The 17,745-nt window shown below is 38.9% G+C and overlaps 1 protein-coding gene across 1 annotated transcript in view; it reads right to left on the bottom strand.

Annotated features, from left to right (window-relative positions):
• Positions 1-17,745, bottom strand: part of LOC135209032 (low-density lipoprotein receptor-related protein 6-like) — a 94,329-nt gene that overhangs the window by 27,353 nt on the left and 49,231 nt on the right. Inside the window, exons 9-15 of the mRNA XM_064241575.1 lie at positions 11,887-12,060; positions 9,483-9,713; positions 7,474-7,615; positions 6,437-6,601; positions 4,988-5,129; positions 2,096-2,284; positions 1,684-1,791 (exon numbers count right to left, since the gene is read on the bottom strand). Coding sequence (XP_064097645.1) covers positions 1,684-1,791; positions 2,096-2,284; positions 4,988-5,129; positions 6,437-6,601; positions 7,474-7,615; positions 9,483-9,713; positions 11,887-12,060 — 1,151 coding nt within the window. The remainder of the gene's footprint in view (positions 1-1,683; positions 1,792-2,095; positions 2,285-4,987; positions 5,130-6,436; positions 6,602-7,473; positions 7,616-9,482; positions 9,714-11,886; positions 12,061-17,745) is intronic.

Here is a 17,745-nt window from a genome sequence, read left to right as displayed (position 1 = left end):
GTGTACACTTCCAAAGCTAATAAAGAACACTTCCTCCTCTAATGTGCACTAGGAGCATTCCATTCATATATTCCAATTGTCAACTGTTCAGAAGAGATGCCTCTCAAAACAACTCTGCAAACCCAACACAACCTAGCAAGTGAACTGTAACTACCGTATATTTCTGTGCATAAGAAGACTTTTAGATAAGATGATGTTAAAAATTATGGCAAACTTTCATGAATTTATCGCATATCTGTACTATAAGACGACAACTAAATTACAAAACCATCTGTGTGTACCGTATATGCATACTCAAGTATCACGAGATTTTCGAAGACCTTATTTTGAAGCTAATTTTAAGGAGGTTGCATCATACACAATATATAAAAGTAGTACATACATGTAATATTCACATATTAGTAACATGATATCAAATACAAACATAATGAATGAGCAACTTTTCCATGGATTTAAAAAAAATTTATACTTTGATTCATTTATCTAATAATATTGTACGTACAGTATTCTCATGATACTATTGTTTTATAAAATATAAACATAGCAATCATGTGACATTTGCATTGTTTATGTTTTTGTGAATGTGGACAACGATACCAATTTCCGTTTAAAGATAACCATGGGGGAAAATTTCATCCATTTGCCATACACATTATAAAAACAGCTAAATGTGTTCTTTCATGGCCAGTACATAGTTTTGATTAAATTATTTTTCTCCCCAATTATATTTACGGTAGAGCCTGAACACACAACGAAGTTTAGAGGAGGTTCAACCATGTTTACATTGTTTTCTCAGCTTCAGCTACATTTTGAAGCTTAAATTTTGCAATATATTTTCTTGCAGATCTTTTCTCCATAGCAAATAAGGGTATACAGTATAATGTAATGTAAAAATATATCAGTTCCATTCTACCTAACGTCATTTGTAACAAATACGGTAATTATTTACTATAGTACGATGGCTGAAATATGAGCAAAACAGTTGTCGTTATCCAATTTGTTAGCTCATTGTTCATAACAACACAGCTGCTCTTCGTTCGGTTGTTTGTGGCAGTGCGTATCTACATAACGAGTATTGTGTTAATAACAATACTTTTATCATTCTCTTTTACTTTTTTTTTAACTTATTTAACTAGAAGATGGGATAAAGATATGGAGGCAAAGAAGTTAGTCTAATCATACATAATCATCATTCATATGACAGAATTATTCTAAATAGCTGTATGTAATCCAAAATTGTGTTACTTCACCAAAATGATAATGAATTTTTAATTAAAAAAGGAACGTTATGTTATCCTGTATGTTATTACTACCGCAATTACACTATCATTAAAATTTCTGAAAGGTTACAGAAAGATGAGTGTTTCTGTCAGCTCAATCATAACTCGATGTTTACATTTTCTCAACTTATTTCATTGATATGGAATTATTTCTTGAGGTAAAAATGGTTTTACTATCTTTATTATCAGTTTACATCATAATGTGAATTTTTTCATGTATGTCCATAGTTATCGTACTCAGGCCAAGGCTAGCCTACCAATAAACATCACTTAGAATTGAAGGTTTGATTTCTAGAATGGTCGTGTAAGATGACCTCAAATTTTTAGGAGTTAATTTTAGGATTTAAAAGTCCTCTTATACACGGAAATATACAATAATAAAAATATGAAAAGTCAATCTTACCAGTACATAAAACCTTGTCCAGGATCAAGAGCTATAGAACGAGGGCTTGCAATATTCTGCCAAAGAAGCACCCGTCGAGAGGTACCATCCAAACGAGCCACTTCTATTCTGTTAATCAGGAAAGGAGAGAATAACAGTTCTAGAGTTTTCCTTCACAAAGCAACCACAAACTTGCTGACACTTATAACAAAAGCGAACACGCTGCATACACTAAATGTTTTTCAATTTTTCAGTTATAACTAGTATACCACTGACAATTCTTACATTCACAGATTTTTTTTCTTTATTTTGATGTTTCTCATGAAAACAAATTTAAAAATTATAATAATTATTGCTGTAATTTCTGGTTAAATTCACATGAAGCATGGCTGGAGTTCCTGTTAACAGTGAAGAGCAAATTTCATTTACAAACCTGTTGTTTCCCATGTCAGTCCAATAAATGTTGCGAGCGAGCCAGTCTACAGCCATTCCTTCAGGATACTCAAGACCGAACTCAATCACCGGTTCTAGCTGGGACCCATTCATGAAGGCCCGGGATATGGACTTCACACTTATGTCAGTCCAATACAGTCGATTGTCAATGCTATCAAAATCTATGGACCTGAAAATAAAACATTACACCTTAACCACCTTCTTCATCAACATTTACAGTTTACTTTCCCTACTGACTTAGCAGTGAATGCATTCATTCTCCTTCTGTGGTCTACATAATTATTTATCCCCTTTTAAAATTATTTACAGGACCTTTAAAAAGTGTTTCATTAAGTTACTTCCCTATCTACAATGCAAGAGTGAATCTGATGCATGAAAGTTTGGACTGATTACCTGAAACTGGATATTTTAGACTAGAAAAGCAATTAGGCAGAAAATAATTTTCATGTACAAAAGAAAACTAAAAATAGGAAAATATTTTTCACATTCACTAATGTATACTAAAGGTTTACCAAGGCTAATATAGTGTCTTCCTGCCAAAAATCTTCTCATAGAAACTACAAATTATTTAACATTTTAAAGTTGGTTGTTTATAATTTCAAAGAGAGTAAAAATTCCCTCAACCCAGGTATTTCAGGAGACAAATAGTGAAAGACCTGCCAGCAAAAACACCTCCAAATTATATTTTGACTCAAAAAAATTAAACAAGAAATTACATCAAATATTCATAATACCAAAAGACTAACATGAAGGTTACTGTGTTCTATTTGTCATTCTCAATGCAAAGCAAAACATAATTTTGCCATAAACTTCACTGTTCTAATGTAAAAATAAGAAATTCAGACTTTATTTCAATTGACGGAATTGAATATAGAATTTAGGCCAAAGGCCAAGCACTGGGACATACAAGGTATTTCAGTGCTGAAACGGAAATTGACAGTTAAAGCTTTGACAGGTGTAACAGGAGGAAAACCTCGCAGTTGCACTATGAATCAATTGTTAGAAAAGAGTGGAGAGTAAGATGGAAATAAAGAGAATATGAAAGGAGGTACAGTAAAAGAAACAAAAGGGGTTGCAGCAAAGAACCTTAAGTAACGCCTACGGTGCACCGCTTGAGGTGCACTGACAGTACTACCTCCAACGGGGGATTTTATTTCAAGCTCTCATTTCTATACAACAAAACTGTACATAATAAACATTCCAAAATACTATTTCCATCTGAATTCTCACTAAAAAATATGAGAATATAAATGTAAATTACTCTGATACTTAATAAATGTAAATTACTCTGCTACTTCAAATTATAATACTTTTAGTCTAAGTTTAGCCTCCTCTTTGTTACATATCCTTCTGTTTTCTGTCTCAATTTTTGTTGATCTCCCTTCTTTTATAAGTAACACGTTACTGTGAAGAACCTTCAGTTTTATTATTTAAGTTTGCTGCGTGACAATGAAGACCATTTTCCACTAAAGATCATGTCCTTTGTGTGCTTAGGAATGGATACCTGTGGCCATCTTTTTCAGCCTCAACTGCATCCTTTTTTGGCTTGACATTTAAACTGTTCTCTTTGGTCCCTTCCAGACCTGATGTCCATTGAAGCTTACTTTAGTTTTAGTGACCTTTAAGAACTTCCCTTTGGGCAAGTGTATGAGACTCAGTGCTGGCTAAATTACTCAATACTCATCATCAACTAGAGCAAATCAAATGACTGAGACATATAACCTAGCACTATCAGCAGCTGTTGTCAATGATACAGAATCAGTTTTAAAAATTTGCTATGTTGTCAATGATACAGACAGCTGTTGTCAATGATACAGAATAAGTTTTGAAAATTTGCTAAAGCTAAATTTAATTCTTATTCCAAATTCTTCAAGTAGCAATCTTTCTATCTTCTACAAATTCATTATGTAATTTCTTTCTATCACAAAAGAAAACTATCTTATATAAAACTGGGCAAGCAATAATCAAGTTTTGCGCAAAAAATGCTACACAACTTGAAAGATCAAAAGGCAAACCCTTATAATTCTCAAGTTCACTAAATATGAATTGGAATGCAGCCCTCAATAAAAACAAGTCCTTGAAGAGATGATAATATAATTTATAATTAACATAACACTGAAAAATCCATTGCTTTAAAATATCTACAACATACTAACATTTTTCTCTTCACGCTAAACACTAGTATCACCTATTCAGTGAGCAGAAACAAAAGGAATCTAAATTTTTTTTAACAATTTATACGCTACTAGATCAGCCTTGAAGAACAATCTTCTGCAGATGCAATTGCAAGAAAGGCATTACTCATCACAGAAAATTCTTAATCTAAAACCAATTTAGAAAATAATCGTCATTTTCAAAACCTTAAATGATCATAATCTAATTTCAAACATTTAAAAGAACAGTCATGTCATGTGGAAAAAAGTTGGTTTATATGGTACATCAAGAGTAGGAATATGAGCTACACAGTGAATATGTACACACACTCAACAATCTGATTTCAAATTACATATAACGGAAAATAAAAAATGCAAAATCACAGCTTCCACATAATGTCTGACAATTCTGACCAATTATTTTACATAACAATTAATTCCTAGCATTATCTTATCATTTAATGATGAACTCATCTCGCTGTAAACTTGACAAATTTAAGGATCTAATAAACATATTTCATAAAAAATAAAAAAATGCAAAAAGAATGTTTACTACAATAATAATCCTGATACAAGCACCTAAAAATAAAAAGAACACACATATCTAATAACTTAACAGCATCTGGAAAGGAAGCTGTAGGTGGACTAAAACACAAGAAATATAAATTAACGGTATTGTCACAGTGTGAAATTGCATACACTCATAAAATTTTACTTACATTGCTTCTTGAATGCCTGTTACAGGAATGGGAACATTATGGCTTGTCAGGAGAGAAATGCGGCGAATATCTTCTTTGCGAGTGTACAGGAGAAATGCCTCTGGAACCACACATTGTTTCTCATCTTGTGTAAGTTCATATCCTGAAATAAGGTAAAAATGTTATTTCACTGTCATATTAGTTCCCCATAAAAACAGAATAGGATAGCTTGGATTACTGTTACCAGTAATCCACCAGTAATCCACTGAAATACCAAAAAAAGGAATTATTTCTAACAGTATCAACAAAATCTGTCTCCATATGCATATATCTTTTATTCACAAGTTTATTCAAATATTCTTTAAAGTTAGAGACTCCAATTTCCAGAAAACACAGACCTTGGTAGACATATATTTTACAAATATTCCAATCAATATATTTCATTAACGCTTCAATAAATTTCTGCCCATATCCAACCCTCAACAAACTTAAAAGAAATCCAACAACAGCACTCTAACAATCTTGTGTACAGACACAAAGACAGACTTGAGTTTAAAAAACCTAAATCAATTTTGTTGGTGGAGGTAATGAATATTCTGAAAACTACCGAGTGGCACTTGGAAATTCATAACATGAAAATGTGCATGTTATTGAAACTTTGAAAACTGACATAAAACTGACAAGAAAAACCACGAGACTCCATTTCTAGAAATAAGACAGACCAGGGTTTGTTTTAATTCACTTGAAATTACAAGAGAGCTCTTGAAATTTTGCAGCTACCTAATTAATCTAATATGCAGCCATGGATGGTGTTGATTGCTGCCCACATCTTACTATACTTGAAATTGAGAATTTCATCTTACTTGACATCACATACATTTAACAGTACTCCACCGTGCTTAAAGGACACAGGTGTGCAATTAACAAATCAGAGATGTCTTGCACAAAGTATGAGCAAACATTATACATTTGAATTACACACTAATGAACAATACATAAGCATATCCTGAATTGAATGTGACACCTAGTAACTGGAAGAAAAATCATTTCTACACAAGAAGCATAAGGATCTGATACTTGAGATATCTATATACCAATCTTAAAATATTCACAAATTATTAATTAATTATTCAAGCCCTTTTTTTCTTCCAATTTATCCAGTATCCTGAGTTTTCTAGTTCTGAGATAACATGGCATTCATTTAATGTTATACAGGTTCTTCCTTGACAATGAATGTTCATTTCTTTCTTCGGTAAGCCAGAGGTGCATTGGTGAATTACTACAGTATTTCATTACTTCTGCTTTCCAGAAACATCAGTATAATCTGGGAAGGTTTTTGGTCAAGGGTGACAGAAATTCAGTTGTGAACTTGTATTTATGGTATAGAAAATTAAGAGTTCTCAAAGTAAATTATAGTTCATGTTAAAATATAAAATAAAGTATAATAGCTACAGCAGCAACCAATCTTACCTATTGGACATCCACATGTATAGTTGGTGGGTCTGTTAAGACAGAGATGTGAACATCCTCCATTATCCTTCCCACATGGATTGGAACCATCCTTTTTACTGACATTCACAGCTTTTAAACCCATAAGATCTGGAAGATGCTCAATTATCACTTCACGCTGACCACCTGTAAGGGAATTCCATATACTGTATATTACTTTTTATAAAGATGCTATGTATGTACTCAGTGCAATTTAAATTATACTCAAAGTATCAAGAGAGCACACACTTATTTCAGTCTCTGCATCAACTGGCCATATTCATTAATTTAGTATATAAATTTAATATATAACATTCAACAAAATTATAGACATTAAAAAACTGAGGACTTGGCACATATTTGTAAACACTCCTCTAGGCATTAAGAAACTGCTGATCAGTGGACCACATCACACAGTATCAACACAGCTTCTGAAACTTGCCCTACTCTACACTCCTATTAAATTAATTCTCTACAAATCCCAAAACACAGGGACAGGGAATCACAACAAAACAAAAAATAAGCCAAAAATACATAACCTTACAGGGGGTTCCCAACACAACAGGGAAAGCACAGCAAATAAAAGCAATACTATTACTCTATAGAAAACCACTGGTTGTCATTAACAATGGGGCCTGAAACAGCTAAAAGCATTTGAAAACACTTATTACTAATGAAAAACAATATATAAAAAAGTTAAAAAAAACTTTTAAGCATGAGCGGAAAATTTAAGCTACATAAATTAGTGTAAAAAAAGATATTAAAAATGAATGCTAAGTTCAGCTACGAGTGTTCAAAAAGAAACTGTGTTGACAGTACGGTTAAATATAGGAGTAGTGAGGTCACGCATGTGTTCTGCTGCCAACCATCAAATAGGCATTCTTTCACATTATGTGGCAATGGAGCTTCCATGATTTGCAAACTCACTATCAGGCAATGGTAAGATGGATAGCTTTCTTAAACAAATAAACGAACAAAACTTCTTTTGTGCTGTTATTTTAAGAGGTGACCATACTCACCAGTCAATTTGTTAACCCTTTCAATGCTACGGCGCTGCCAGTCAGTCCAGTAGAGAGAGTCACCCAAAAGTGAAAAGCCAAAGACATGAGGCAGATGATCGCCCACTACCACTCGTCTCTCAGAGCCATCTAAAGATGCCATCTGTTAAAACAATTTACTTTTAAGTAACAATGACCTACAAAATATTTCAATAGTATGCTTAACTTCTAACTTCCAATTACACTTTTTCAACCTTACACATTTGTTAACATTAGAAAAAACACAGCTATTACCAATAATTATTGCTTAACCTGACCACTATTAACTGTCATAGGTCTGATTCAGAGTTTTTTTATTAATCTATACATCAAGATTATTTAATACTATATGTACTAGAACTCCTTAAAACTTGAATAAATGATTAACTGAAATGTAAGGGGAACAATGACAAAATTTTTAAGGATTTGAGTCTGATGCTTGATGTATGTCATACGACGATGATAACTTAAAAGATAAGTTTGACTGTCTGTGTTGTTCTGAATTCTTGGCATTCAGGAGGATATGTAGCTATCAGCATACATCTAAAACCTCTAATCTCTCTATGTAATAGCAATCACTTTATAACTACATAACCTGCTTTTGAAATTTACATTAAAGCAATATTCTTATTCATATTATATGGTATACAAACTTTTCACTAATCATTAAACAATTCAACAGAGCTTTTTTTCTATAACATACCAATCTGCACGACTTCTAGTGTGACCTGTTTACAATTCTGAAGATTTGCAAATGCTTGTAAGGAAGGACACAACTTAATATGATTGTCACCTTCTTATCAAGAAACTGCTTTATAATATATTTTCCTTCAGTTGCTTATAAATTTTCATTAATAAGAGAGTTCATTCATTAGTTAACTTTGACTTTGATAAGGAATTTAAACATATGTGGTAATGTGTTCCTTTATCTAATTAGTTGACAGTGTATCTTTCATATTAACTGACTGCATAGAGCTCCCTATAACCTGATTACCTATTCATACAGAGCCTAAAACATGGTTGCAGCTTATGACCAGGATGTGGAACCTAATAAAATGTCTAAACAATCAGCATATAGCTAGTTCATCTGGAACTTTTATTTTACTTCTGATAACCTATACTATTTGGCCTTTCTGGTGGATGATGGGAGTCTATTGTATTGGAATCAAATGTACTGACCTAATTGTATTTCTTGGATACAGTACTTGGCTATGGACTATTCAGACTGGCAAAATGATGGGAGGGTAACTGTATGTACCAAATTCCAAATTGTAAATGGCAATCCATCATACTCCCTGCTTTTACTGCCCTTTAAACATATAAGAAATTGACAAAATCTGGACAATTAAAACTGGTGGTAATGGTAAGCTCTTGTTCCACAACTTGGTCATTAGTCTAAGTCCACATGCATTTGTGAAAATTTTGAGTTTCACACCCTGGCAATATGACACTTGCCTTATTTGTAAACCTTTATGGACTTCACATAAATTCCTGCTTTAAACATAATTACAATTCTGATCTCTTTCTCTGTTCTAGCATCATCTCGTCTACATATTTTTGTTACTATTATTCATACTCTTTCTCATTTCCTTATCATCCCATAAATTAACAATATGATCCAGTTAATATTACAAAACAAAATAGACACTCCCACTTCAGATCAGCCTTACAATATGAACTTGTTCACTGGTTGAAGAATATAAATTAATTAAGACAGGTCTTCTTACAAAGAAGAAAACCAGAGATGTAAAGGATGATATATCATTCCGTATAAATACAATTTCAACACGACTCTCAGAAGTAATCACATCTCTAATAAGGTGGTGAACCCTATATTTAAACAACATCAGTCAATCAGTTTCTAGAAATTCTTTCCAATTTCAAAGGGTGCACGTTTCATCAAACCAGCAGATTAAGGCAAAAGTAAATGAAATAGCTTGCATTAGTATATATACAAATGAAAGGATTATTTTGTGTAACATCATACTTACTTCAATTTTGTCTGTTTTGGCATCACACCAATAGATCTTTCTTAGGGCAAAGTCAATGGCAACACCATTGGGCCACACAAGTCCAGAGTCAATTATAACCCTACGAAGAGAACCATCTAACGCAGCTCTTTCAATCTTAGGCTTTTTACCCCAGTCAGTCCAGAACATCAGTCCACCATCAGGATCAACAGTTATAGCTCGGGGTTCATCTAAGTTTTCAGCAATGATGATCTGATACATAGGATGAAAAAAACTTTTAATTTTATATCTACACTTTCTTCAGGGCAATGATTAAAGCAAAATTGCTTACTGCACTTTCTGAAACTTATTATATACAATATTTGACACGGCTAAGATTACTGCATGAATTAACAAAATGTTAGGCAAGCAGCTAAACTAAAATATATAATTAGCAGGGTCTGTTTCCTTTTTGGAAAATTACTTCAATCAACATGACATTTAAAAATAAAAAATAAAAACTTAGTTACAGTTCATGTTTATAATGACAGTCACATCAACAGAATTATTATAAATTAGTTTAACAAGAGCAATCACTTTAATCTGACATACATTATTATTATTCTGAAGGATTAGTTTATCCAGACCTCTGAGCCAATCTGACATACAGCCATCAGCACAACCTTACTGGGGTTGTTTTATACTGAATATCAATTTCTAAAAATTAATGTACAAATACAGAATACAGAACGGTTCCCAATTATGCGAAGAATTTGGTCATCCCACGGCCTTGCAGAATTGGAAATTTGCAGATTTCGAAACACAGGCAAACAGCAACTTACCCAGTCAAAATTTTTTATGCTCCCCATTTCCAATACCTTCTATGTACTTTACTGTAATTTTTTCTAATATGAAATTGTTCTTGTGGATAAATAAAATATTAAAAAGGTTTTAACAACTTGAAAAAGTTTAAAATTACACGCAGGATGGTGAAAACTCCCACATGTAAACAATGCCACCATTGGGTGCAAGTGTACTGTACGATACAGTCATTTCCTTTAAAAAAACCTTTTTGATGGAATTTCCTCTACCTATCCTCTGCCAAAAAAAACCCTCGAACTCCTCTATTTCATCCTCCGTGAAGAGTTCATCTGCCGAAGGAAGGCTTTGTGAACCGTTACGGGTACTGGCAGATCATGTGTGTCTTCACTGCCATTAGGCCTAACAAACTTGGTTACGAGTGACTGGCTCAGTTTCTTTGTCTTGCACGTTCACTATGTAATCGTTTTCATATAAATTCATTCTACAATAAAAAAAGAACTGATGAAAATTCAAAATTTGATATGAAATTACAATTTCTTAAAAAGAAATGATAAAAATTCAAAATTAAACATTAGATCGAACGATTCTCTCTCTCTCTCTCTCTCTCTCTCTCTCTCTCTCTCTCTCTCTCTCTCTCTCTCTCTCTCTCTGTTAATCACTTTTACTAGTCAATTTCATCAAACGCTATTTCAACAATAGAAAAAAACAAATGATCAAATGCCAAAAGTTTGTCAAAACAAGTTAACCTAGAAAAAAAATTCTTACTTCATGTTCAGCAAAGACGGAGTTGAAGTTGTCGACTGCTGCCAAAATGAAAGTTGCTCCTTCCTTCGTCTTTAACTTAAGGGCAAGCTTTTTAGTTTCAAGAAAATAGGTCTCCCTCTTCGACCTCTAGGCAGATGCATACACGATGCGGATGATCAGAATACACTTCGACAGATCTGAATAATACGTATGGTGATGATGATGATGATATACCAATCATTCATACACACAGCGCAATGACGTCAGAATGCGTGAGGCAGAGCCTTCCGTCTTAGTTAATGGCTGAGCGGGAAAACTTTCTCTCGCATTCCCCCTTGGAGGAATACATAATAGCTTTTTTCCTCCAACCATTCCCCCCACCCCTTCTCTCAGATACCAGCAAACCCCCCACATCTAAAATACTTGAAAAGACAATAGATTTGATACGTTTTGCGGCACGTGACTTGCAGACTTTGAACAGCTTCACAGATAGAGAAAATCTATTTTTGAGAATTGGCGACCACATAAAAGGGGAATCGCCCAATTCGAACACGCATAATTTGGGACCAGACTGTACTTGCAAGAAAAGATTTTTTTTTAGAAGTAATACGTAGCAATGAGGATATACGTATAAACATACACCAATCTTTCTTTAAACTCACATAAATCTTTAAGCATACTTCATCACCCATCAAAACTTAATGGTGAAAGGTGTGCAGAACTCAGCCTGACTATAAAATGTATAACAACCATACTAAATACCAACCTCCTGAGATATTATGCACTCCTTACCCTCAAGGTTTTCAAGCACTCTCTGAATCAACTGATTTTCACTTTATATTTTAACACTACAAATTTATTTATTCATACTTTTCATTACCTTACGAGAAGTACCATTAAGCCTTGCTACTTCAATCCGATCAGGTCCAGTATCAGTCCAATACAGATTTCTGGCAATCCAATCCACAGCTACCCCATCCGGGTGAAATACTTCAGCGGAAACTACTATTTGTTGCTCGGAACCATCCAGTTTTGCCCGTTGAATGCAAAGAGCCTGAAAAAAATACATATTTTTCCAGAATGCCAGATTCTTGCTATGTAGGGGAAAGAAGAAAATTATATAAACATTTATCAAAGTATGATATAAAAGTGTCACTTATACCAAAGGTGGAAAGATGTCAAGAAAAACTACCTAGACTTGGAACCAGGTAGTGGCCTGAGCTACAGCTTTATCAACTTTCCCTTCATGCACCTACCACTATTTGCATGTTTTCACAATTTACATGCTCCAAAGAGTGGAGTGTGGTTTATGATCTGCAGGAGTATTTGTCATACGAAAATCATCTGAAAATGTCTTATGAAATTGTGTATATTATTACCCTCACCCTTACCCAAAAGGATGCATCAGTTCTGCATTGGTGGGAAAACTACACTTAAGAAGAAAACTCAATGAGTCCATTAACTCTAACTGGAAAAGGAGGAGAGTGATTGTTTAGCGAATGCCTATTTGATCAAAAATTTCTTTAAAAAATTGCTTGCTTGAGTCTTTACTGCACATAGCAGGGAGATTAGTGGTTGGTTATATTCACCCTGGAGATCTGCAAGCTCCATAACAGACTAAACCTTCATGATGAAATGGGTAGTGTCTTTAAAGTTGACTCTACATACAGTATTTGACATCCACAATCTGTTACAGCATAAGTAAAATGACAATTTGTCGAAAATTGCATTTTTCCTAACTATACAAACCTGAGGTCCTTTAACAATAGGAAGTAGCTAGCGGCAGCTGGAACGGTCGTAAGCTTCGAACAAGGGGAGAACGGTAGTTAACTGCTTGTCCGATCGTCGCGCGCCGCGCGACTGGGAGGTAAACAAATCACTTTTGCTTTTGGCCCATGCAAAATACGCAGAGTGAGGGGTGGCATGAGGAGGGACTATATGTAAAGGACCTCAGGTTTGTATAGTTAGGAAAAATGCAATTTTCGACAAATTGTCATTTGTTCCGATACGTAATACAAACCCTCGGTCCTTTAACAATAGGAAGACTCACTTCTTGGTGGGAGGAATCTGAGTCTTTTGATGAACAGACTGGTGTTCGTCCATCCCTGGAATGCCTCCCTGGTCGTAAGAGCGAGGGAGGGATCCAAGCCTCTGTCCGATTGATCGGGGTGTGCACCGCAGGATCAATGGTCAGACCTCTGGGCCGAGTACTAAGAGAGAGGCAAGCGTATCTTCGTACCAGCAAGCAAGAACTTGTTCCTGTTTGCAAGAGGCAACATAAAGTATGGGTTGTCTCAAGCTGGCATCCACTTCCTCCCCTTGTTGGAGGAAGTGGTGGATAATACGCTCCTATCCCTAGTGAAAGGGATAGGATGGGGCTATGTTAAGTAGCTCACCTGCATCTTGTCCTTATCCAGCAGGGTGACGACCGTGTCCCTCTAACCACAGGTAGAGGGGAAGAAAAAGAGATGGGAAGAGGAGCCAGTCACACTCTCATTCACCATCCATTCTTACGGTCACACCAGGACTCGATGCTGTTCAGCCTGCAAGGGTCTGGGTTCGCTACACAACGTGTTGAGCAGCCACCACGGGTCCCAAGGAAAAAGATCCAAGGACCTGTGGGCAATATCCCGAAGGTAGAAGGAAGGGCATGTGGTCTGGTTGGACCAGACCCCTGCCTTCAGTACCTGCGCCGAGGAGAAGTTCTTGCGGACAAGGCAGCATCTCTTCGCATCGAAGGCGGTGAAGTCCATTAGGGAGGGGATTGTGAACGACTCGAACCAATCGTCAGGGACCGAAGGGTTCTGAGTCTTCGCTACGAAGTTCGGTACGAAATCGAGCGTCACGGATCCCCATCCCCTGGATGCTTGACTTCGCAGGAGAAGTCATGCAGATCCTCAGAGGAAAAGAAGGAAATAGTCGCATGACCTATCCCTCTTCTCTACTTCGGTGATGTCCAGTACCCATACCGGTCTGTCCGTTAGCAACGAAGTCTCTCGCATCCTCCTATCCCCATGCAGCGAAGTTCTCGGTAGTGGATAGGACACCGACACTCCATGGTGGGTGTCAATGGTATGGGTACTGTGACAAGCTATTAAACGAAGTAATGATTGCTCTGTAACAACCGAACTAAGTCAACAGCGTAGTTCGTAACTGACTCGGCCGTTCTGACAGCTGCCGACTGACTGCGTTCGGTAGGAGGCAAGTTGTCAAAGCATCCGAGTAAGTCACGTGACCTTCGCCTTTAAAGGGTTATGCCGAGAGACCAAACAAATAATGTATTTGTTTGTCACCAATGCCGGACAGCGAGGTGATGATTCTCTTAAGGCATGTGCCCAACAGGCGAAAGTCAATTGCCTTCTAGAGACCGAGGTCCCTGAAGGTAAAACATCTCATGGTTGTTGAATCTCAGCTAAGGAGAAACAACACTATGTACCGTTGAAGACGAAGGTAGATATTGAATGCAACCTACGTCTTCACAGACGAATCGAGAGAAGGATTCTCAAGATTCATAACCTGTGCTTACAAATGACTGAAAACGCTAACCGCTATTTCATTGCTGTCCGGTGAGAAGTCGTAGTTGCAATGAAAGCGGGGCGTTCTTCAGTAATGAAAACACAGGGGAAAGCCGCCTGAAGAACTGCTTCTCATGGGCTGAACATTTGGAAGTAGAGCTGTCAGGTCGGAGAGTTGGCAATGTCTTCTGACACATCTCGTAATTCGGGTTGAACAATGAACAATTGTATACCTACGAATACGAGATATTTTGAAGACAAACTCAGATGTCTGCAAAATCATTCGCATTATCGCAGTGCGATGCAGCGGGAGACTTGTACAGACTTCTGTTACCGTGCGGTAAACAGAAAGATGAAAAGAGTCCAAGAGATATCTCTGTTGAAAATTCTCGCAATGTCGAAGGCGATGGAATCTAGCGTCACAGCAGTAGATGGGTCCTTCATTATTGCGAGAATCCCCGTTAATCAGAGACCTAAGTCCATGATTGTTGGGCAGAGATACGGTTCGGTAGTCAATCAAAGCAGGGCAGAGAGACATACATGACCGTGCATATCGGAGGCCCAGCTGATACTGAGCTGCTATCAGGCAGTTCAATACGCAGTAGTTGAGCCTGAGCTCTCGCTGACTCGTCATCCTGAGTTGCCAGGTAATCCATATTCCACGAAGGAATGCGTTCGGCTAGAACTACCGAGCATAAAAGATATGCTCGAGCAATTATATTTAGGCGAAACGAATTTCGGTAAATATAACAGTTGAAATGGTGTTGTCGTGACAAAACCATAAGTATATAAAAATTGAAACTGAAAACTCCTGGGAGGTTGCAGGCAACCCCGAGTTGCAGTTCAATTAGAATACTTCTCTTATAAGTCGCAATCCGTAGTTTCACTAGGATATGCGCCTACCCCTCGGACAATTCAACTGCTTAGTAGAATCATGTCGCGAGGTTAATATACGTAGTATATTTGTAGGATTCTGAACAACGATCTCCATCCTAAATTCTTTCCTTCAAGAAAACAAAATAAGGATTGGAGATCGACCACCTTCGATCTCTATCAAAGAGAGTGAAGGAGAAGTCTTCCTCGAAGGAAAGCTTCAATGGTGAACAGAATACTAAGACGATAGTTCAAGCCAAACTGGATATTCCCGTCTGATCTTCTCTAGTCCAGGTTGGTCGCCTACTGTGAGATAGTTTCTTCAGCAGCAGTCTTCTTAACCCAATGCTAGAAATTCCAGGAATTCGAGCATAGGCGAGGTTCCCGATTATCGTATATCGGGGATTCTCGTCTCGCTCACTTTGGACCGTGGTCTCGCCTAAGTGTTTGGAGATCGTAAAACTCGAACACTGAATGCGTTAGAAATTCCGTAGAATTCTAAGCAGTCTGCGAAACCCCCACCGAATTCGCCAAACGATATCGGCTGGTGGTCCTCTCGATTCCCGTAGAAATCGAGAATGGGGCAGGATTCCTCCTCAACGACCGGGGCTTACGTCAGGTAGACCCGAAGGTCCCACCCCCCGGTAGCGCAGTCCCGAACGTGGGATCCTACAGAGAAATCTCTGTAGGATCCCTCCCCTTTCCCTCGTAACCGTAAGGAGAGAGGGAAATGGGGGAGGAATTGGATACTCGCTCGCCTTCCCAGTGGAACTAGCAGTCGGAGAAGAGTAGGAACAGCCATCGCCTTGCGGCGATGGCCTCTCAGAGTCTGGGAAAACGTATCGTCAGGAGAAAACGTTTTCCCGCGGAGGGTTATGAACTCTCACTGTAGGTAAGGGTCTGCCGCCACTGTGAACGTCGTCTGGGTGGGGCTGATCGACACCTGACAGGAGAGAGCCGATACCGTCCTCCGACTCATTCCAGTCCTCGTCGAGGTCGAAACCTCTCAGGAGGACCGAAGGAGTATTCAAATACGGTGTCCGAAGACACGTAGAAACGCCGCTGTCGCAGTAGAGGAGGTGGAAGTAGCTTGATCGACCGGCCAGAACTGAGAGAGCCTTCTTGTCCGGAGACGAGAGACTCTGGTTCGAGACAGAATCGGCAAGTTCCGATCGCGGCAGACCCACCGTCGGTTTGGGTTCCCTCTCGGGCCCCAAAACGACTCGAGCAGAGACGTGGGCTCTGCTGGTGGGAGCGGCAATCCTTCCGCAAGGTCATTATGCTGACGAATCAGCTTAATGACTTCTGCAAATTCCTCTGTATCTCGGGAGTAACCGTGTCTTGCGGAGTAGGACCGTCCAGTCCCTCCAACAAGAACAGATCCCGAGATACTCCTCCTTCAGAAGGAGGAACAGCGGCAGACCCCTGACGGTCGCCTTCAGCTACTTGCGCGTATGTCCTGGTCGGTCCTGGAACCGTGCCTGGTCCATACGGCGTCATAGCTGGGTCACGAGCGGCGTACCTCTCGTGATCGCTCCTCGGTACCTCGCTCCTCCCGGTATAGCCCGAGGAGGTTGAAGGTACGGGAGAGGCAGACCTGACGCTCCCCCCTCGCTCGCTGGCAGGACCAGCGTGCGTGGAGGGCTGCTGCTGATCGTCAACCCGCGGTGACGGTCGAGCAGCAGGCCTAGCCTTACCGCTCGCCTGGGGCGATTGGCTCGGCTGAGAACGTCGAGACCGATCTCTAGCGTCAGGCGAGCTGCCGCTGGTCACCGTCTCCGCCCGGTCCCATCGGGAGCGGCGGACGGGTGACCTGCTAGGCTCTCTGTCGCGTCGAGACCGGCCAGCGTCCTCTCGGCGCGTCGAGTCGCTGGTACCAGCCGTGGCTGGTACCGTCGGCCGCGGGGACTCCTTCCTCGCCTCAACCCGTGGCTGGTCAGCGACCGTCACGTCAGCCCGAGCAGCCAGTTGATCGCTGCGAGAGCGTCCACTGGCCTGGCGAGAGTCGTGTGCACGACTCTCGCCAGTCTTCTGCTCCGCGCCGCTGTCTTGACGGCGAGCGAGCTCGGGCTTAATATTAGAATAGGCGCGTCAAGCCGCTGGTACCAGCCGTGGCTGGTACCGGCGGCCGCGGGGACTCCTTCCTCGCCTCAACCCGTGGCTGGTCAGCGACCGTCACGTCAGCCCGAGCAGCCAGTTGATCGCTGCGAGAGCGTCCACTGGCCTGGCGAGAGTCGTGTGCACGACTCTCGCAGGCTTCTGCTCCGGCGCCGCTGTCTTGACGGCGAGCGAGCTCGGGCGTCAAAACTTTGGCTGGACGGTCTTCTTGGAAGAGCGTCCACTCGGTGCTT

Source organism: Macrobrachium nipponense, chromosome 37 (genome assembly GCF_015104395.2).
Source record: "Macrobrachium nipponense isolate FS-2020 chromosome 37, ASM1510439v2, whole genome shotgun sequence".
Classification (NCBI taxonomy): domain Eukaryota; kingdom Metazoa; phylum Arthropoda; class Malacostraca; order Decapoda; family Palaemonidae; genus Macrobrachium; species Macrobrachium nipponense.
The sequence above is the reverse complement of the archived record's forward strand: the minus strand, read 5'-3'. Positions and strand labels throughout refer to the sequence as shown.